The sequence below is a fragment of the Podarcis pityusensis genome (assembly GCF_964106645.2).
Source record: "Podarcis pityusensis genome assembly, chromosome: 13".
Classification (NCBI taxonomy): Eukaryota; Metazoa; Chordata; class Lepidosauria; order Squamata; family Lacertidae; genus Podarcis; species Podarcis pityusensis.
Window position 1 is genome coordinate 4,490,568 of NC_138038.1, and position 22,037 is coordinate 4,512,604.

Sequence of the window (22,037 nt, forward strand, 5' to 3'; positions counted from 1 at the left end):
CAACCCATACAAATAAGAGACCAATAAGACTGGGTTTGAGTTAAAAACAGGCCACCACTTTATTGAATACAGATGAAGGAGGTTTGGTTTGGGCAAGGGGGCAATCTAAATACTTTCAGCCCGTCCCCCGGAAGTGATGCATGATCAATCAGGGAAGAGTTCCTAAGACTTACATCCAATAGGGTGACCCCCGCAGGGACCGCTGTCTGGGGGAGTGCCTTTGGCCCTGGCCCCCTGTACACGCAGACGTGGCCACTCTCCCCGGATCCTTTTAATGGGCTACCCCAGCATTTGGAGGGGCAGGCAGGGACTACAACCTCTCCTCCGTCCCAAACAAGGGATTGCCCCAGTGCTCAACCAGTTGTGACGAACTGCTATGAGGTAGGCAAAACCACCAGGTCAGTGCCAATTAGCCGGTGGGCAAATTCCTACCAGGCCCCTTAAAGAACGGCGACCACCGCAGCCACAGCAAAGTCATTGCCTATCAGCGTAAACGGTGGATGTGGGGGAACCCGGCGCAGGAACAAACAGGCTGTGCCCCAGGTGTGGGCTGCTTAAATGGGCAGGGGGCAGATCTGAGGGAAGCCCACCATCGGCTCTATTGGCTCCGCCCACATCCCAGCCTGCATACCCCTTCGCCAATGTAGAGGGCAGGCTAAGATCCAGCTCCTGATAGGCAGTGGGGGCATATGCCCGCTCCACTATCAGGAAGGGCACTGCAGTTTGAATTCCACTGTTGGGGAAGGCTGCTGCACCAAGAGAGGTGAGTGGACTTGTATTATATGAGGTTACTCAGGGCTTCATCCCTGCCATTCCTCCCAGGGACGAAGCTGCATGCTCCGCTACCGGGGGTGGAGAGCAGGCGGGGTTGCGGCTGGTGCCCACGGGGGCGTGGCGCACCTCCTGGGGACGTGGCATGCTGCCTGTGGGGGCGTGGCATGGCACACCGCTTGTGGGGGCACGGCACGCATCCCAGGGGTGTGGCACGCCACCCACGAGGGCGTGACGAACCGGCCACCAGGTTGTGGCACCCAGCGTGCGGGGTGCGTGGCACGTGTCCAGGGGGGCCGCCGTGATGGCACCCTACCGGAATAGTGGTGCCAGGGGTGGGCCGCTCGCTCCGTACTCCCGTTCCTACCATAGATGTCAACCTTCCCCTTTTTTGCGGGAAATTCCCTTATTCCAGCTCCGTTTCCCGCTGCTTCCCACTGCTATCCCGGATTGTTAGATATCCCGTAGACTGTCCCCGGGACAGGAGAGGCTGTTGATCCCTTATTTTCGAGGCTGCTGATCCCTTATTTTCAAATCTGAAAGTTGACAGCTATAGTTCCTCCGCCAGTGATTTCCCTCACCATTAACTCCATGCAGCTCCCTCTTCTCACCTCGTACAAGCTGCCTTTCCCTTTCCCAACCCCAGACCCGAAGCCGCTTCTCTCTTCTGCTCTGCAGTCCCACTCTGCGTCCGTGTTCCCCTTCACTCCTTGGTCCCTGCCTCCTCCCTCCCCTTTTGTGCAGCCCCCCTGCACCCAAACCATCTCCACGGTCACCTCCTGCATCTTCCTCCTCCCGCACGTTGCACCTGCTAAGCATGCTTTTTTCACTTCCTGCCCAGGTCTTAGTGAGTTTCTCCTTGCAGAAAGTTCCAAGCAGCTTACACCAAAATCGACACTGCCGCTTGCCCTGTGCTACCTAGGCACGGGTCAGAAGTTTCTGCCTTGCCCCGCTCATTTCCCAGGGAAAACCTGCTCTTTAGCTCTAAACCGGAACAAACAGCTTGGAGGAGTAGACAGCGAAGGCCTAAGGTAAAGGTAAAGGGACCCCTGACCATTAGGTTCAGTCGTGGCCGACTCTGGGGTTGCGGCGCTCATCTCACTTTATTGGCCAAGGGAGCCGGCATACATGTGGCCAGCATGACTAAGCCACTTCTGGCGAACCAGAGCAGCACACGGAAACGCCGTTTACCATCCCGCCAGAGCAGTACCTATTTATCTACTTGCACTTTGACGTGCTTTCAAACTGCTAGGTTGGCAGGAGCTGGGACTGAGCAACAGGAGCTCACCCCGTCGCGGGGATTTGAACCGCCGACCTTCTGATTGGCAAGCCCTCTGGTTTAACCCACAGTGCCACCCCTGTCCCTAGCGAAGGCCTAGCAGGGCCCAAATTAACAAAATCCATCCCATCATTTCAGACTCAAGTTAGATTTGGAATCGGGGTCACTTTGCTACATGCAGACCACATAGGGTATCGGCACCGAATTACTGAGTCAAAACGGAATTTAAAACTGAAGCTTTTTACTGTTGCAAATAACGGTGCTAAATTTAGCGCCTGTTCCCAGGACTCAGTTAAGCTCCTCTTAATATAATACGGTCACTGCTTTTCAGCTACGCAGAGCTATAAACAATGGCCAACAACTCTGCTTTTATTTAAAACTTGAAGGGGGTTATTATTTTAGCAAAGGCTTTAAGAAATCCTACCTATCAGAAAAATGCAGCTTGAGGAGAGGAACTTCCTGTTTTCATATGTGGCTCCTGTTTCCCTCAGTTGCCGGTTATTAGGCAGTTAAATATGAAATGTATTTTTAGCTCACTTGTGCCTATTATACAATCCCTACCACAGCTTAAAGAGCTTACAAATTGAGAAAATGTAATTACCGTATCAAAGATAAAGACAAGGATATACTTAGTCCCTTTGAAACAGCCAGTTGGTTGCTTTGGGCTGTTGTCTCTTTTTTTAAAGGGGAAGTAGATCAATTTTTAGATGGCTGAAAATACTCAACCATTCAGCCTAAAATAATATTTTATTTCCAAATTTTGTATCCGATTCAAAAAGGTTCCCCCCCCACTAGCTAAAGCATTAATCAATTGATTAAACTTAGCTCTAATAAAATAGAGTTGATTTAACTAGTGAAAAGTTTTTTTGAATCAAGTACAAAATTCTGAAATAAAATGTTATTTTTTAAGCTGAATGGTTGAATATTTTCAAAACTATAAAATGGACAGACAAGAAGAAAAGAAAGTGCAATTGCTTATGTGGCCTCTAGTTTACCTAGTAATAAAAAGTTATTTTCAATTTATATATATATGCGCTGCATTTTCCACAAACCCAAAATTTGTACGCAAAGCAGTTTACAGAAAATAGAGAATCTACAGAAACAGAATTGTAATACATAATAAACTACAATATCATATTCAGTTGTAGAATTATTAATTCAACCATTAACAATTCATTTTAAAAATATTAAAAAGTGAGCACAGGTTCACAATTATTGACCGTTTGGACAATTAGCAACATTAGGTCAATTAGCAACCCATTTATGCGGCCACAACAGACCACAAGTTCTCCTCACAGTTCTGCATGTGAATTTTTTTATTAAAGTTATTCATAATGCAATAAGATATAGAAGACTAATCCAAATAAAACACAAAAGCAGCTACAAAAAACACAAATCGAACGTAGAATGCGGAGTCCTCTCTTAAAGGTAGTTCTTAAATTTCTGTGCCTCCCACCCGGTTCTGCTCACAGTTCAGGAAGAAGCTTCCTCATAAAGGTTCCCGGGGCAAGGCAGGTGGAAAGAGGCATCCCCAAATAACAGATCTCTCACCTCACAGCAAACTTCCAAGCAAGGTCCCTTATGCAATGCAGAATGAGTGTGTTTCAAAAGCATTTGCATTATTCCACACGCTGGGATTTCCTCATTCTCATGTGAGAGTCTGGGTGAAAAGTGTAGAAACCTTGATATGCGATTCTTATTCCCCACACCTCGTCCACATCATCAGGAAATGACATTGCTATGATTACCTTTGTCATTAATTCACTGAGACTTAAATCACTGCATGAGTGGTATTTGGGATTTGCTGGGCACTGAGGAGTCCTTTAGGACAAGCTGGGGCTGTCCAAAAGGGATGAGCTCCACTTGAACAAAGATGGAACCAGACCAGAGGTGTTCACCTGCTGCTCCTAGAAGCCTCTGAGCCATAGGTAAAGGTAAAGGGACCCCTGACCATTAGGTCCAGTGGCAGACTCTGGGGTTGCGGCGCTCATCTCGCTTTATTGGCCGAGGGAGCCGGCGTCACAGCTTCCAGGTCATGTGGCCAGCATGACTAAGCCGCTTCTGGCGAACCAGAGCAGCGCACGGAAATGCCATTTACCTTCCCGCCGGAGCGGTACCTATTTATCTACTTGCACTTTGACGTGCTTTCGAACTGCTAGGTTGGCAGGAGCCATAACAGGGGACATAAACTGGGAATGCAGCTGCCGCAAAACAGATGTTATGTCAGATACCATACCTATCCTGAAAACTGAAAATTCAGCATAGGATGATGACAGGTCATCATGCCCATCATGGGTCAATGACCTGTTTCCCCAGTCTTTATTTAATATTTTAATTAATTGAAATACCCACTTACCGGAAAAGATTAGCATATTAACGGCACACTCCTCTTGCAGTAACTGGAATCAGAATTACGATGGTCTAGGTGCATACTTGCATGTTAAGCAGTTTGGTCTGTGCTGAATTTATCTGGGGATGGAACATGCAAACCATCAAGTGATGTTGCAGCCATCTAGTGATGAAATGCCATGTGTGAACCAGTCCTTTCCTTCCATTCATGTTGCAACAGTATGTTAGTAATTCCAGGAGTGGGGATATGGATATACTTGCTATTTGCTGAGATAGACTGAATAGACTGATTAGACTGCTAATTGTTAAATGTAAGCCCCCCCCCCCATTTCCCCAGCACGAATAAAATGACACATTTTAGACAGACTGTTCAGGCTCTCTCTTTTGCCAGTATACCCAGCAAACAGTCTTTTGGAAGAAGCTGAGTTTCTGTTGTATGAATCAGGCTTATCTCACTTTTAACCTGTTCCCATAATAACTGTATTTTGGAATATATCTACATGGAGGTGCGGAGAGAAAGCTGCTGTTTTTTCCCCTGCAAGCATTTTTAAATAGCTATCAGCACTTAATATTGTGGATCATTGTACAATTGTGAGGCGATACGTTCTACTGTGGTTGTAGAAAGGCTATTCAACCCAATTTTGGCCTTTCATTTTAGAACAGAAAAGCTGCTTCCATGTGATTGTTCCTGGTAGACAGAATGGCTCTTTGTGACGCAATACGTCAGAAATATGTCATTCTTTGATGCAGACTTGAAGGGGTAGGCTGGAAGAACAGCTTTCATAGGAAATAGGAAAACAGTTTTGTTTATACAAGGAGCTATGCAATCACTCTGGGGCTTCAAGAACTGTAATGATGATGATAATCTACATAGTGTTCTATTATTCACTTTTGAATAATACTACTATACATTTTTGAGAGAGAAGTTACCATTACTGCTCACAATAGATACTAGTCTAAACCTGTGTGTGTTAAGTGGAATATAAATTGAGTGGTTAATGTGTATCACAGCCAGCCATTGCGCACATTCACCAGGCCTCATGGAGAACATACACATAATCCTTCAATGAAGAGGGAACTGTGTACATAAACTTGCCTTTGGGCAAAGTACCGGTACACATCTCAGCTGAATTTTGTATATTATCTGGCCCTTATAGATAATTCCCAACAGGCCTTGGGGAACATGCATATCCTGTTTTGTACACTCTGTGCACATACTCCAGTCAGTCTGCAGTGTCTCCAATAAACGTGCAGTGCAGTCACGCCACGATGGGTTAGAATTTTGTTAATTCACCCAAACAATATTAAACTTTAGATGCATTATTCATCTTGCAAAGACTCATCTTGCTATCCCCCTATAACTGTCTTCCCTCTCAGTCTGCATTGACCATTCCACCTGGTCATTAATTTTGGAAGAGGTTATCCCTGAATTATCTTTCCTCTCTTTGTCCTTTACATTCATTGTGTTGGTCATATAGGAATTACACTCAACTCATTTCTCTTCTTCTGTATCTCAGGAAACATGTCTTTGCAGCCAGTACAGTGGACCCTCTAGTTACGTACCGCTCTGGATACGTAACTTTCAGGTTATGAACATGGCAAACCCGGAAGTGTATACTTCCAGGTTTCGCCGCGCACGCATGCACAGAAGCGCTCGATCACACCACATGTATGTGCAGAAGCGGTGCCTCTGCCTACAGACTTTTTGGGTTGTGGACGGACCCTTGGAACAAATTTAATTCGTATCCGGAGGGTCCACTGTACCTGTTTAACCTTTTTTTGCAGTGGTTCCCTATTTGTCAAATGTTCTCCCCAGAGACTCGCCTGAGGCCTTCCTGATCTTAAACACCAGGCAAAAATTATTCAACCAGGCCTTGAGCTGATTAACAGTCTATGTCCTTTTAAATGGGGGGGTATTGTTGTATTCTTGTTTTTATTATGTATTTTGTGTTTTTATTTTGTATTTTTATACTGTGAACCTAATATTGAAACATGGTGGCTGAACCATGTCACCTTGCAGCCCTGTCACCACAGCTAAGTAAGTCCACCAGGACCCACTGATAGAGGGTGGAATCCATGTTCCCCGGGGCCCTCTCAAACCTGGTGCCAGCTCTGAGTGGACTGTATCTACTATTTTAATGACTAATCGCCTGGTTTGGAGCTACCCTTGATTCCTTTTGCTCTTACCTGCCTGAATGATTTGGTCTCATCACACAGTTCACTACCTGCTCCGGATCATTTATGAACAAGTTATAGGGGACTCCACTTCTTACATCCATCCATCGTGACAGCTGTCCATTTATGCCTACTCTCTGCTTCCTGTTCTTCAAGCAAGCTATAAGGGTACAGAGGCATACCTCTTCTAATTCTATCACTGCTCCATTTACTGTGGGAGAGAGGCTTGTTATATTTATTATTATTCATCAATCCATTCACTCAATGCATTTATACTTCCACTCTTCAGCTGAAAAAGATCCCAAAGCAGCTTCTATCAACAAAAATAATGCAAGCCTTCAATTGAAAAGGCAAAACACAAAAGGAAAGCGGGATGGGTAGGGAAGAGGAAACCAAGCAAACTCATGCACCTCGTTCATGGTTGCAAGGCGGTCGTGATGATTTTTACTATTTGATATATTGCTATTTATTTCTCAGGCTAACTATTAGGATTCAGCGTTGCTCAGACTGATAACCTGATGTCTCCTCAAATAAGGAGCAAGGGCAGCTGGAACCTCCAGCAGATCTCCATACTACCAATGAACCTGAGGAGCTACCCCTGCCCCAGGACTGGAGGTCCTTACCCAGCTGCCTGGGTTCCTAGTCAGTTCTCCAACACCCAAGAAGACCACCGGAACAGGACAGCAAGCCAGGGAAGATCTTCAGAGTCACTGCCAAAGCACCTGGCTATCTGCCTGGGAAGAGGACATGCACAAGCACTTTTTGTGGATCAGGGCCTGAGAACTTCGTTGCTTAACTAACAGCTCTTATGACAGCTCCAATCTTCCTGATGTCAGGATGCAGACAATGCCCCAGAAAACGTCATTTGTTTGGTTAAAAGGAGAAATATTTTAGGTATAATGAGAAGGAGAATTTCCTGGATGCCAAGATCCAGGTTCGGGGCAAGTACTTTTAGGTGAGAGCCCCAGCAGAGATTTAAAATCACAATATATGCAGCATAGTAAAGTGTGGAAATATAGGCAGTTAGTACTTTAAAATATCCCCTTCTAAGTTGCTTCCAAAATTCCCCACTTTCCACAGCACAGAAAGAGACCACACGTTTGGTAAGTTAAAAACTGTTTACTTACAAACTCCTCAGAGGTCAGATTCATGTGCTTTTCCATACAGCAACAAAAAAAAAAGACGGGCAGTTTAACTTGGATTAAAAAATTGTAAGTTTCTAAATTATTTGTATAGAATCACAAAAATAGCTTGTTTAAGCCACGCATCCAGCTTAGACCTCCTTACTAGTAGGGTTCATATGGTGGAAGTGAGAGAACAAAGAGTTTGGTAGCCGTTCCTCCCAAGGTGAGGGGCAGTGTCCTAGGTAAGCCTGGCAGGACAGCTTACTCTATGGTCTTAACCTCTTTGTGCATTCATTAGAGTTACACATGTTGGTTATATGAGGCTGATTTATCCCACAAAACAGTGGTATTAACAAACTGTAAACAGCAATAAACCAAGATGAGAGCTATCACTTTATTCCAATAATGTTTTACAAATTTTCTTGGAACTGCTGGTACATTTTCTTCACGTCTTACACTGCAAAAATCTTAACAATTGTTTTCCTCATTCAGGAAAAAAAAACTGCCAAAACTTGCTCCAAGAATTAGGCAGACTACATAGTGATAAATCTTTGATGGCATAAACAATAAATGGAGCATAAACAATAAATGGATACCATGTTGTCATGAATAAATCATTTCCCCCCCAATCCCTTGCCTAATTTGATGTGCAGGTTTTTCAGCTAAAATAATGTTCCTTGCTCATTCTACCTACTGTTTAGTGGAAAGTTCCTCCCCATCTTTCCAATGCTTATTCACCTCCATCCTAATACGTTCTTTGTGAAGTAGCTCCTTATTAATAGTGATAACAAGGCTGGGCTCTCAACTTGAGCCCTATCATTTGTCCAGTTCTTTCTGCAATACAGCGGTACCTCCGGTTACAAACGTAATTCGTTCCAGAGGTCCGTTCTTAAGCTGAAACCGTTCTTAACATGAGGTGCGCTTTCGCTAATGGGGCCTCTGCCGGCACACGACTTCCGCTCGCACCCCGGGGCAAAGTTCACAACAAGGGGCATCTACTTCCGGGTTAGCGGAGCTTGTTACCCAAAGAATTCGTAAGGAGGACGGTACGTAACCCGAGGTTCCACTGTAGTCAAAAATAACCGTACCAATAGTCTTCCACAGCAGAACACTGTTACTGCATGTAGGCCAAACTCCCTCTGCCTCTGCAGCCTCTTCAGGGATTTGGAGCTAGAGAACTATATAATAGCTTTATTTAATTATTTATTAAAAATATTTATTATACTGCTGTATCATAAAGATATACCACAGCTGTTTACAACAGTATAAAAATATGAAACCAAGCGATAAAATCATAAAAAGTTAAAAACACGTAGGTAGCCATCAAAAGAGCCATTTATCTTTCATTACTTTTTAAGAATAAGCAAAAAAAAATCCCTTAGTCTTACCACAACTAATTGCAAGAGCTTCATTCTTATACGTAAAGGTTAGAATATTCCTCTAATACATGTTTCAGGCCTAACTGTGTTTGAGATAAGAACTGCATCGTCCACATACATGAGTCTGGAGGCATTCTGGCTTCTGCAAATTTTCAGTTTATGACGTTCTGGAGAGTTAAATCAGGGAACAAGGGGAGCTAGACTACAACACTAATTCCTCTCGCAGTTGCAACAGAATTTGACAGAGGACCTCCTACACAACATCTGATTTCCATTCTACTTTCCAACTGTAATTGTTCCGTGAGATAAAACAGACTTTTATCAATTGATGCACTCTTTTGGTTGTTCTGCAACCATCCCCTAGGTGAGTGGTTTTCAACCAGTGTGCCATGGCACCCTGGGGCGTCTTGAATGGTGGTCAGGCATGCCGTGGGCAACACTGGCCTCTGTCTCTCTTTCCTTCCCTCCCTCCTCTGATGCCCTCTTGTGTCTCTGCCTCCCAAAGGCTTGCACAGCTGTTTTTTTGTAGCGGCCCAGGCTACAAGTTCTCCAGGTGAAAGCAGCCTCTGGGGCTGGCCAGGGGAGATGAGAACTGGTTGCCAAGAGCCAAGGTGGCCTCAGGGTATACTTACAAGCGGGCAAAGATTCTTGAGGAAAGGGAAGAGGAGGTTGAGGGAACCCTCCACAAGGAAGGGTCTCCGCAAAAGAGGTGAGGGGTGGGCAGCTCGGCAGGCAAGGGGAGCTCCTGAGACTCAGAGCACGTTTCCCTCCAGGGGAGCCGCAGAAAGAACGCAGTTGGTCAGGGGAGCTGTGGACTCAAAAAGGTTGACAACTTCTGCCTTGGGGTATCAAATCAAAGGCTGATTTGAGACCTACCATCCATATTATCATGATCAATTTATTAATCACTAATAGGGATGCGGGTGGCGCTGTAGTCTAAACCACTGAGCCTCTTGAGCTTGCAGATCAGAAGGCTGGCGGTTCGAATCCCTGCGACTGGGTGAGCTCCAGTCGCTCTGTCCCAGCTCCTGCCAACCTAAGAGTTTGAAAGCACACCAGTGCAAGTAGATAAACAGGTACCACTGTGTCGGGAAGGTAAACAGAATTTCCGTGCACTCTGGTTTCCATCACGGTGTTTCGTTGTGGCAGAAGTGGTTTAGTCATGCTGGCCACATGACCCAGAAAGCTGTCTGTGGATAAACACCGTCTCCCTCGGCCTGAAAGCGAGATGAGCACCGCAATTTCAGTCACCTTTGACTTTACTTAACCATCCAAAGGTCCTTTACCTTTTACCTATTAATCACAACAGCTAGTAGTCATCAGAGTTAAGATGTGGGAATTCAAAACTTTCCAGCCTGTGGGTTGCATCCAACACGGCATGCACTAATTTCCACTCACACAATGAAGTTTCCTCTTCTCTCCTTTTACACCCTCAAAATCTTCCCCAGGTGATGTCCCAGCCCTCTGGAGCTGATTTTGAGGCTGCTAGGGAGAGGAGGGATGGGGAAAGTCTCACTTTGCAAGCCGAAGTCTCCTGAGATAGCAGAACAGCAGAGCTGGATATGACCCTCTGCCAGCATACATTAGAGCGAGAGAGTACAATTAAGCTTTGGCACAGGTAGGGCAGGACACCTGTGCCACGTCCTCACGTAACATCAGAGATTTCACTGGCTTATTGGCAAAATTGTAGGAATGGGGTATTGCCTAGTAGCTCTGTTCTGGGAAACTGCTAATATACTAAAGGAGTACAATGAATGTACTCCTCAATGGCTACTATTACCTATAATTGTGGGTCCTAAGACTGACATTAAATTTAATGAATTGGACATCTTTCTCAATGCTGCGGCCCATCCATCAACTGCCCAAATATGGAAAACCTCAACAGACTTGGACATTAACATTATGACATAGAAATATGTCGAAAACAGCAACTCTGGGCAAGATAACCCACCAAGTGAGAACACTAAAAGGACTAAAGACACCTGATGCATTTTATGCCACAAGGCAAAGGTTTGTTCCTTAAACAAATCAAGGAGGGGTGGACCTTTCTCCAGCTTGCCTCCACATATGGGCTTCTAGACACAGAAATCTGGAAGTCTCCTTACTTTGTTGTTGATGGTAACTAACTCCCTATATAGCACACAAAACATTTTGAACATTAATATGTGAAAATTTGGTATACATCCTGCGTTTTCTTTTGCTTGTATACCTGGTCCCTGCTTCATGCTTCTTATGTTTTGCTATAGTTTATCTATATATAAAAGCAATAAAAATATTTTTTCCAATAAAAAATGGAATCCAGTTGCTGTGCATCTGTGATATCATTTTCCTTTCCCTCTCCCCATTCATCTCAAACTATTTCCATTTATCTCCTGTGATTTGCTTTCCCCACCTCCTTTCATACCTAACTTCTACCTGAACTGCAAACTGAAGGCTGAAGTTTGGGGTGTGAGAATCCTGCCTAGTAACGGCAAGCTTCTATTGTCCCAGACTGGCCAGAAGTACTGCCTAGCAACAGTAGCCCCAACAAGTCCATTGATTAACACTGGCCAACAAAGTGCCTTTTAAATAAAAATTACAAACACAACTCATGGGCACAAGTACAACCAACTGACCTAAAACAATGACCCATTTCCCCAAAATTCATTGGATTGTATCCAATGTTAAACCTACTCAAAGCAGACCCACCAAAATTAATGACATGACTAACTTAGGTCCATTAATTTCCATACATCTACTCTTGAGCAGAACCTAGCTAGATACACCCCAAAATAATTGGGTAAATCCTTCTGGAAAATCCACCCCAGCAAAGTCTATGGAAGAAAAATGCACAATACATGTCATTTAACTAATTCAAAATAACCCATTTCCTCTCTTTTCTACCCCAAGTTCGGCAGAAACCACCTTCATACTTACTGCTTCCACACTGCCGATCTGTTGAACCATCTTCGAACTACCTGACTCCCCTCCTGATTTCTCACTGTAATGGTGGGATGCAATTCAGTTGACTTCACTTAACCATGACTATGGCCCTATAATAAATAGGACCATAAAATAAACATTTCCTATTATTTAATATAATTTTATAATATGTTATATTTTATACTGTTACCAAATAAGTGTTTTCTATTGGGTATAAAGACAACTGTTGGGACTGGAGAAAAGCTCTTCTGAAACAGCTTAGGCTGCTGACTTTCTCTGGCCTTGGGCTGTTTGACAAAACCTCTCATGGTAAGATGATGTCCTGTGTGCTGTTGCTTTTATTGCAGTGAACATAAGAAGCTCAGCTTCTGTGAGAGCTTTGAGCTGATGACAGCATGCAGTTCCCTGGAGAGATCTTTAATCTTCCCTAGCAACTGCCTTTGAGAAAGCAGCACTCGGGTTCTTCACTCGCTTTATCCTTAAAGTATGTTTGGCTCTGCCTTGAGTGCTTTGCTGAGCACATGCATGGGTGCTCAATTCATTCACAGAAGCACCAAAGAAAGGGTGAAACGAACTGCTTCGGGCTTTGTCTGCAGTGAGTGTTTTTGGCAAATCTTCCTCATTGTGCTAGTGCTGAAAAATAGCTTCTCTGATGGAAGCAGCAGTTTAGATGTCATACCTTTGTGTGGACCACTTAATCTGGATCTACTCCAGCACCACTTTTCTGCGGAGGAAATGCAGTGTGCAGACTTGGGGGTGGCGGTGGGGACAGAACACACAATTCCCCTGTCAGCAGTGTGTATTTTGTAAACAAGGGCTCTGGTTTCTGTCTGACCTTTATATTTAATTCTTACTTCACAACAGTGGTGCAACCTAATTTATTGGAGCCACCACCCCCCAAGACATTTTGCTGCCTGAGCGGCTACGCTGCACCATCTGATGACTAGAAGACCCCAGGATATCTTGCAACGTCACAGATGGTGCTAACATGAATCTCTTGGATCTCAAATGGGGACATCTGTAAAATTCTGAGGCAGGATATTTTAAAAAGTGGTCCCAGCATCTTCCTGCAAGGATCCCACCACCCTCTTTCACCTTGTGCATTTTTTGAGTCCATTGTTCACACTTTATTTATTTACATGCTGCTTACTTGCCAAAGTGGCTTCTAAGCAGTTGTCTGCTGAATCAGGCAGCGACCCAGATACTTGACTGTCACGTTTGAGAAAAAGCAATGAATCCAATATACAGACAACCAGTTCACAGAGGGTGCCTCCAACTTGCCTTTGAGTTGCTCTTCTGAAAAAGGAGTATTATCATGATAGAAACAAGAACAATTCCCTGTGTTTTAAGATTCTTCGAAGTGGCCCTCTACGTTGACAACAGAAAGGAGGATGACAATGTAAGAAGGGAAGAACAAGAGAGATGGGAGGAGCAAGATTCCTCTGCGAATTCCACCCAAAAAAAGGAGTTCTCAACCCCCTTTCATTTCTTGTGGGAACAGGGAAACTGTCTGGGTCAAGGTGCTATTCCAATTACAGGCCTCCAAGTCAGCCCAAGGCTTAAGCAGATCATTCCAGAGGACGGATAATAAATGCTTACTCTGAAAAGAATCATAAGCATTGGATGTGCGGGAAATCCCACCCATTCATCAGAATCAATTTGTCAGAGTTCCCCACCCTGATTGTTCAAGCCACAGGAACAAGCGAGGACAACAGCTTGGGCAGGACTGCCATCTTCAGTGAAGTAAACATATCCAAGAGGAAGAGGTTGAGTTTGGACCATGACTTAGTGTCTTTTTCAATTTTCCTTTAAAAATGGGTGGGGACAGGGCAATTCAGGATAAAGGTCCACACACACACACACACCCTAATTTTTCTACATTGACATCCCAGTAATTGAGAAATTTAAAGTACAGATAGATACAGATGTTAGGGGATTATATTGATTAAGATTCGGATTTAGAGAAATTGTTATTATGACCACCCAGTGTTCCAACCTGATATAAGGTGTGCATAATCCTGAGGGGCCACTTTGAAGGACCTGGCACCAGGGCAGACTGGAGAGGCGATCCTGAGTCCCCCAGCCATCTCTTAATCATTGGGCCAGGGTTTCAAGGAAAGAAGAAATAAGGGGAGGGGCGAGGGGAGAGGGCAACCTCATTTGGTACCCCTACACAAAGTTATTGCTTCATAATCTGTGTCATTCATGAAGACTATAGTCTGTCAAGATGTACAGTTTGTCAGTAACCTGTTCCGATTTAAGCAGCTTCTTGCTGAACCCAGTTATAATAATGCGAGCAAGGAAGCAGACATTTAATCATGTTTGAAGAACTGATAATGAACATCACACAAAACCCCAGGGGTTTGTCTCTGAAAGTTATAGAATACAGTATGGTTGAAAGAGAATCAAAAGATTGTGACAGCAAACAGGATTATCTGGGTGAGCTTGGGAATTGCTGGATCAGATGAGCAGGTGGGGAAAATAGATTCATAGATGTAGATCATACGTGTGGGGTAATTAATAAAAGAATTGTCTGGATCCCTAGATCTAAAGCATGGGGCTAAACATGCTCTCCAGCAACAGACAGCCCCCAGCAGAGATTTAAAAGTCACAAGCAGCAGCATATTGTGGGAATATAGGCTCTTAAACCTTTTAAACTTCTTGTTCTGAGTCGCTACCAGAGCTTCCCCATTTCTACCCCTCTTAGCACTGAACAGACCACACACCTTGGGAAGTTTTAAAATGCTTTACTTACAAAGTTCCAAAAGTCAGGTTCATGCATTTATCCATGCAGCAGCATATAAACACAGGCAAAAATATTGGGGTACAAAATATAGTGAAACAGCTCTAAGCACATGGTCTGAACTAATAGCGGGCAAGTTCAGGCTCAGGCACAAACTTTATCTGAGAGTTCACATGGTGAAAGAGAATGACCAAAGCAGGAAATTAACTCCCTTCCTTCTAGGTGAGGGGCATGACCTAGCTGTGTCTAGCAATACAACTCTGTGGTCTTAATTGCTTTTTGCATTAACTAGCATTACACATGCTATAGCTACATGAGACAGCAATTTCCCACAGAACAGTGTTTGAAACTATGGAACAAGAAGCTGGAGAAGTCACAGAGAAGACTCTATCAAAGGTGACACCTCACATGTTTTAATGCTGTCAAACATTATGGGCAAGTACATATACAATCACCTAATTTAAGTCGGGCTGCTGACAAGAAGCCCCCAGAGTCTCACAGAGTTGTGGAGAATCGTGGGGATCAGGAATGGGGTGACCCGTTTCTGAAATACAATGTCTGGCTCTTTGTTACTTGGACTATTGTGGCTTTTTGGGGGAGGCAGTGTGTGTCCAGTACAGTTTAGGCCTTTAAAGAAGACCATCAGCATTTTGAACTGGGCCCACAAACTGGTGACCAAGGCAGTTCTGTATCATAGTCTCTGGATGGCAACCACCAACAGCTTTAGTGCTGAATTCTGAACACTTTTCAGAGATCAGATAAACTGCATGGCAGTAATATGACCTTAAGGTTACCAAAGTGACCCAGTTTACCTTCAGCTACTTTCTCACAGAAATATCAGTATGCTGTAACCTCAGCTCAAGTATTAACAGCAGGAGGGCTTTATAATTAAAAGCTTCACTCATGCTCAAAACATAACCATCTTAAGCCTGAGTGTGTTTTCATGTGGCTTAGGAAACTCCTCTCATATTTAGACTGTGAACTAGTTTGCTTTATATTTTCATTAGGGGCTGTTTTACATTTGCAGCAGAAGGAGAAAAACTGAAAGCCCTAGAGGATTTGTCCAGTAACAACTTACCTCTGCCTTTGGCAGAGTCACAATTCCTGGACGGCCAGGACAACACCAGCTTTGGTGAAGATGCAAGGGCCACCCTATGTTTCTCTACTCTATCTTTCTGTTGAGGTGTATCTGTGCTTTGTTGGTTTTCTGCAACCGCCCACAAGACCTTGGTCAATGGGTGGCCTATAAACAGCAGGAACAAAAATATTAAAGCTGATTTAACTCTCAAATGTGAAAATATTGCTAGCAGTGTAATTATTTGAATGATTCTCCCTTTCTTGTTCCAACAGGCTTTGGGGAATTGATGGCTTTTAATGAAAGGGCTGGTGCTGTGCTGTTTTTACTGTGATTATCTGTATGGTTTTAATGTATTTTGATCTATCTACATAATATATACTTTTAATTCTGACAATGTTTAATTGTTTTTTGATTGTTGTTGTTTTTTCTTTGTTTTTAGCTCTTCTTTTATCTATCAGCTGCCTGGAGTCCCTGTCAGGGAAAAAGGTGGGGTATAAATATATAAATATATATATTACTACTACTATGGCGACATTTCCTTTTACGGTATAATGCATCTAGTTGCGAGCCCATTCCTTGTCTTACCCCTGTTACATTTCCTCATTGTTGCTTGGGCTTACTTTGTGTCAGGGCTCAGCATGGATTTTCAGTATCAGCGCTCAGCCCTATAAAAGACAAAGTAAGTAAAAAGAAAAGGGGTGGTAATCAAGGCTGCAACATTTAATTAATTAATGATTTAGAGTAATCATTAAAAAAAAAAATCATTGACTCAAAAAGTGTCCCTGTTAAGGGAAATATAGATTTTGCAACACAACTATATATATAAAAACTGCAGGTGGCATATACTATCACAAAAGAGGCATTCTCATTCTACTCTCACACAGAAGGAATGCCTCATAAGAAGACACATGCAGGCATCATCTAAAAACAAAGAGAACATGCTTCTTGGTTCAAAATTGTTTTGACCATATGTATATTTAGGTGACAAGGGGTGTGGGTGGCGCTGTGGGTTAAACCACAGAGCCTAGGACTTGTCGATCAGAAGGTTGGCAGTTTGAATCCCCGTGACGGGGTGAGCTCCCGTTGCTCAGTGCCTGCTCCTGCCAACCTAGCAGTTTGAAAGCATGTCAAAGTGCAAGTAGATAAATAGGTACCGCTCCGACGGGAAGGTAAACGGCGTTTCCGTGCGCTGCTCTGGTTCACCAGAAGCGGCTTAGTCATGCTGGCCACATGACCCGGAAGCTGTACGCCGGCTCCCTTGGCCAGTAAAGTGAGACGAGCGCCACAACCCCAGAGTTGATCACGACTGGACCTCATGGTCAGGGGTCCCCTTTACCTTTACCTTTATATTTAGGTGACAGCTCAATTACAATGTCTTTAATCAGACTGCAGTAATAGGCTTAATGAGAGAAAGTGCAGTTGAAGCCTGCTCCATGTGCCTTTATCCCCAAGACTCCTCACTGCCCTATTCTCTGTAGTTTCAGGATTCAGGGCATTATTGCCAGTCAGTGTTCATACAGTAACGTGGACCACCTGTTTGCTTTTCTCTCCCATCAACTGGGCACTGATTTATCCTCCAGAAGTCATGTTTGCTTCGTAGGATAAAGTCAACTTACAGAACACACACATACACACCTGCAACAGTCCCTATCTGTGGTTTGTTTATGTTTTCTCTTGTGCAAAGCCCAATTACTTCCCTGATCCGATTACATTTTTAACAGTGGGCCTGTGCTGATCAGTCGGACAATGAAACAAGGCTTTCTGCAGACAAGGCTGGGGTTTCTCAAGATTTAGCAGTTACCCAGGTATGAAGAAAAAAATTAACTGTAAGAGAGAGAGCGTCCACCAACCAAGGGCTGCAAATGTGCAAAGACTTTCCAGCTAGAAACTTGGGGGGGGGGGGACCTGACGAAAGCTACATGGGGCAGAATTTGGCCAGGGGAGGGGGGGTTATCCAGTTTTCTGAACCAGATTCAGAAAAAAAAACACAAACAAGGGAGAGTATTTGCACAAGAGCAATTTTTTTTTCCTTTCTTCCTGCCCTCCATTAAAAAGGAACTTTCTTAGCATGGAAAAGGAGGAGATATACCACCAAACTCTCCAAAACAGTATAGTTAGAGGAAGTTAACCACAGAGAAAGAGAAAACATTATTCAGAAGGGGTCTTGCAGAGCGACTGGCTATGCTGAAAACAGAAACCTCCTTATAAAGCACTAAAGTTCTGAGCCAATCACAGGGGGATTTCCTGCTCTTCCCCCTCCACCAATGTTGTATGACGGGTTGGCACCCAAGCTGGGCACTCACACCTACTTAATGCCCAGGGGGCGTGGGGGTGTTTGAACTGCCCCTGCCCCCCTGCACAGGACTGCTCAAGGTTAGGCCACCCCACCCTTATTGCAGTCCCAGGTCCCTTCGCTCCCTCATCACGTCGAAGGAGAACGGCTCCCTCCCACGTGACTTATCCTAGCCCTCCAACTTGCCTTTCATTCAGAGTGTGGCTGGCAATCAGCGACAGAAGTTGTGGGGAATGGTCTCTCTTCTGGGCCTGCAGGAAAAACAGCTGAAGATTAATCCCCACACACCAAGGAACCTTCCAGCCATGGCACCCCTGGGGAGGAAATGCAGGCTTTTACTGCAGCTACTATGATGTCCAGCAGTAGAGGGCAGCATGGAGTCACTGGCCCCGGAGCCACCAAGGAACGAATGCGGGGGGGGGGGGGGAGAGTGTGTAGTGTGCCCATCTGGAAAATGGCAACAATATTCCATTTGACATGGTGATAAGAACCACACACACACACCCCAAAAAAAACCCACCACAAAGAATTACAGCTTTTGCTCCACTGGCTCATGGAACTTATCTGTCTTATCTGCCTAATCAGAAGATTGCTTTTAAATAAATGAAAGAAAAGCATGCCTGCATCTGCGGAAAGCCTTACACCCCGGTGAGGAACTGCATGAGCAAACAGGGGAAGCCACCCATTTGCAACTTTTATCAGCTGCAAGGGGTCTCAAAAGCAAACATCCCTGCTGCAATCTTATGGAATGTAACGATGATTCCTGTGATGCATATGGACTTAAGCATATGCACTGCAGCAACCCCAGAGTAACTGGACCCTACATTTTAAAATGCATACATGTGCATATTTCACTATTAGCACGTTAAGGGTGTATTCACACGTTTTGCTTTTCTCCTCCAGGGCTGTCAGTACCAGGATATGGGAAGACTGTTTGGTTTGCAGCAAGGACCGGAGAAAAACCATTCAGTCACTTACAACAAGTAAACAAGTCCCACCGAACTCGTGAGGACTTACTTTCAAGTAAATACCGCATAGAATGCTGCCCTAGAGCTACAATCCTGTACACACTTACCTGCTAGCAAATCCAATAGAAGTCAGTGGGGCTTACTTCCGAGTAAACGCAGGTAGGGTCGGGCTGCAATTCTACGGGTATTTATTAGGGAGCCAATCCCCTGTGACTTCAGGGAAGCTTTCTTCTGCGTGCACGTGCACGGCACATCCTCATGTCCGCCCCCGCGTCTCCACCGATCGCGGATCTGCCGTTCCGGCGCTGCCCCCCGATGCGCCCGAGCAAGTGCCCGGAGGGGGCCGGGGCGCCGGCCACTGCCAGGAGGTTGCTTGGTCCCGCTCCAGATGTCCGGACTCGGCGGCTTCGCTGCAAGTCCCTTTCCCTGGGCGAGAGGGCAGCGGCCCCCTCCGGGCAACGAGCGGCACCCAGCTTCGCGGCTCCGGGCGGAGTCCCCGCCCCGGCAGGGAGATCCCCGTCCGCTCGCCATTGCGTCAGGCTGGCCCGGGGCAGCCCCGGCGTCTCCGCCCTCCCCCGCCCGCGCGGGGAATCCCTGCTCCGGCTCTCGCCCCGGGGGCAGAGGCTCCGGCTCGGCATTTTCCTCTCCCCGCCCCGGAAAAGCAGCGGCGGCGGAGGCGGCGGCGCCGCCGCGCTATAAATACCTCCCGCCCGCGCTATCTTTGGCTCGCCGGCCGCGCGGCGCTCCCGAAATAGCTCTCCCTTGCGCGCGGGCGGAGCAGCGGCCGGGCGCCCGCCCGCCCACCGCGGGGGCCAAGCCGGAGCGCAGCCGCCGCCTCGGGACCCGCCCGGCGCGCCCCCGGCCCCGCCGCGCGCAACCGGCTCCGCGGGGGCTAAATTTAGCCCGGCCGCTTGCGTCAATCACGCGCCTTCCTCTGCGTCAAGCCTCCGGGGCCCCGCCCCGCCTGGCCGGGAGCCCGCCGCGTCCGGGGCTGGGATTGGGCGCGGGGTCACGAGGGCCGGGGCCGCGCGCTGACGTCCCCGCGCCCATTGGCTCCCGGACGGGGCTCCCTCGGTGGACGGGGAGGGGGGCCGGGGCGAGGGCAGCTCCCTTTCCGTCTCTGCGCTGCGCCGCGCGATCAGGGCGCACCGCGGAGCTGCTTTGCCGGGCGAAGCAGCGGAGAAACAGGTGCGCACGGAAGTGCCCGGGCAGACGGGCGCAGCCTGGTCCTGTGCGAGGTGGCCGGGGGGACAACCCCCATTCACACGTTCAAGCAACGAGGCTTAACCCGCCTAAACAATGGCCGGGGGGGGGGGAGTCGCGCAGACCAAGTATTCTCGCGCGCAACAGGGTTTTCCCGGCGCCTCTCGCATTCCCCGCCTCGGGTCCACACTCTCTCCCGCAACCTGCAGGAATACTTTCCCGGGAAAGGAAGGCGCGTGTGGACGCGTGTGCCAGGCTCGAGTCTCTTCCGGGATCCCGCCAGGTTTCCTGCTCCTCAGCAGCAGCAGCAGCGGAGCCAGTCTATCCGGGCGGAGCAAAAGGGAAAGTGTCCGTCCTCCTTTCCCCTGGCCGGGCATTCTGCTCGCTCTCCGCCGTCTCGCTCGCTTCGCGTACAAGTCCGCGCCTCCTTCTCCGCGTTCCTGTCACCGGGACCGGGAGAGTCGGAGAGGCGGCCAGGGCCACGTTGGCCTGAGCAGAAGCAAAGGCAAGGGGCCCGGCGCAAGGAAGACGAACCGCTCAGTCCGTCAGCTGGACGTTGCAACAAAGGGGGCCCCAGTGAATATCGTTGGAGCCCGGAAGGTCGCCCAGCAATTAAGGGAGCTCCTCCGAGCTCGTTCTTGCACTGCCACTATCTAGATCTAGACAGTACCCGGCCCTGCATACCTGAAGGAGCGTCCGCACCCCTGTCATTCAGCCCGGACACTGAGGTCCAGCTTCAGGGCCTTGTGGCGGTTCCCTCCATGCCAGAAGTGAAGCTACAGGGAACCAGGCAGAGGGCCTTCTCGGTGGTGGCCCCCTCCCTGTGCAACGCCCTCCCGTCAGATGTCAAAGAGCTAAATGCCTACACAACTTTTAGAAGAAGACAGCCTTATGGTGTTTTTAATATTTTGTTGATGTCAGATGGGCAGGTACAAACAATAAAAATTATTATTATTATTATTATTATTATTATTATACTTGGAAGTGCAATAACGAGCGCTCCCCCGTGCAAAATATACACATACACACACACCAGGGGATATAAAATATTGGGGGAGCTAGGTAAGCCCCACCCCACAACCACAAGGCGCGCACACATATTTGAATTGCAATGCAGTTCCTTTGAGTACGGTGTGGCCCTCTCAAATATGACACAAACATACACACCATTTTTTAAAAATCTGTATGTATAATATTTCGGAGCCACAGATCTCGATGGTGCGTCTCTGTGTGTATACACGAGCTGATCTCGTTCTGGCACTTCCAGCCAGCCATTGTTTTCCACGTCCTCGGACCCCCGAGCGCCGTTGCCCCGCGAAGACGGCTCCGTCTTGGCCCCGAGCCGCGCGCCCCTTCTCGGCCCGCCTCTCTCCTCCTCCCCGGGGCTCCTCTGGCCCGAGAGCCGGGTCGCCCGCACACGTGTGTGCGCGTCCCCACGCCGCGCGCGGGGGGGGGGGCGGGGGTCAGGCGCGTCAGGCTCCCATGGCGTCACGATTGACGTCTCGCATTCCAGCCGCTGTATGAAGAGGCCGCTAGGGCTCCTCTCGCATAAATGACGCGCGGCGCGCAGGGAGAGCGGCGAGAGGGAGAGGTGGCGCGCGCGCTGCGGAGCCCGAGCCGGAGCCGGAGCCGCCTTCGCCGCCGACCGACGCGGACGGGCTGGGAGCGGCTCGCCCCGGCGGCCTTTCCGAGCCCGAGGCGCCTCGCTCCGCCGCCGCCGCCGCCGCCGCCGCGCCCGCGCCCCATGCCTCGG

General features: G+C 47.2%; 1 protein-coding gene and 1 long non-coding RNA gene across 16 annotated transcripts in view; one reads left to right on the plus strand and one right to left on the minus strand.

Annotated features, from left to right (window-relative positions):
- LOC308460592 (uncharacterized protein) overlaps positions 1-19,181 on the plus strand; it is a 126,699-nt gene extending 107,518 nt beyond the window's left edge. For 3 of the 4 annotated variants that reach the window (XR_013978588.1, XR_013978589.1, XR_013978590.1), the window contains 2 exons: positions 16,260-16,306; positions 17,542-18,305. Coding sequence is in view for 1 of the 4 variants with exons in the window: in XM_080977177.1 (XP_080833303.1) it covers positions 16,260-16,306; positions 17,542-17,625; positions 19,017-19,100 (215 nt within the window). In the remaining 3 variants the exon portion in view is untranslated. Of the gene's footprint in view, positions 1-16,259; positions 16,307-17,541; positions 18,306-19,016 lie in introns of those variants that run through there. The other variant, XM_080977177.1, reaches the window with a different exon arrangement.
- The window catches only part of LOC308460608, an 84,358-nt gene extending 64,462 nt beyond the window's left edge, over positions 1-19,896 (minus strand). For 4 of the 12 annotated variants that reach the window (XR_013978600.1, XR_013978601.1, XR_013978602.1 and 1 more), the window contains exons 1-4: positions 19,189-19,896; positions 18,300-18,364; positions 13,150-16,485; positions 11,994-12,109 (exon numbers count right to left, since the gene is read on the minus strand). This is a non-coding gene — a long non-coding RNA (uncharacterized lncRNA). Of the gene's footprint in view, positions 1-2,062; positions 3,711-4,406; positions 4,520-6,586; positions 6,786-8,078; positions 11,329-11,993; positions 12,110-13,149; positions 16,486-18,299; positions 18,365-19,188 lie in introns of those variants that run through there. The other 8 variants (XR_013978604.1, XR_013978606.1, XR_013978607.1 and 5 more) reach the window with 8 other exon arrangements.
- Between the last annotated feature and the right edge of the window lie 2,141 nt (positions 19,897-22,037).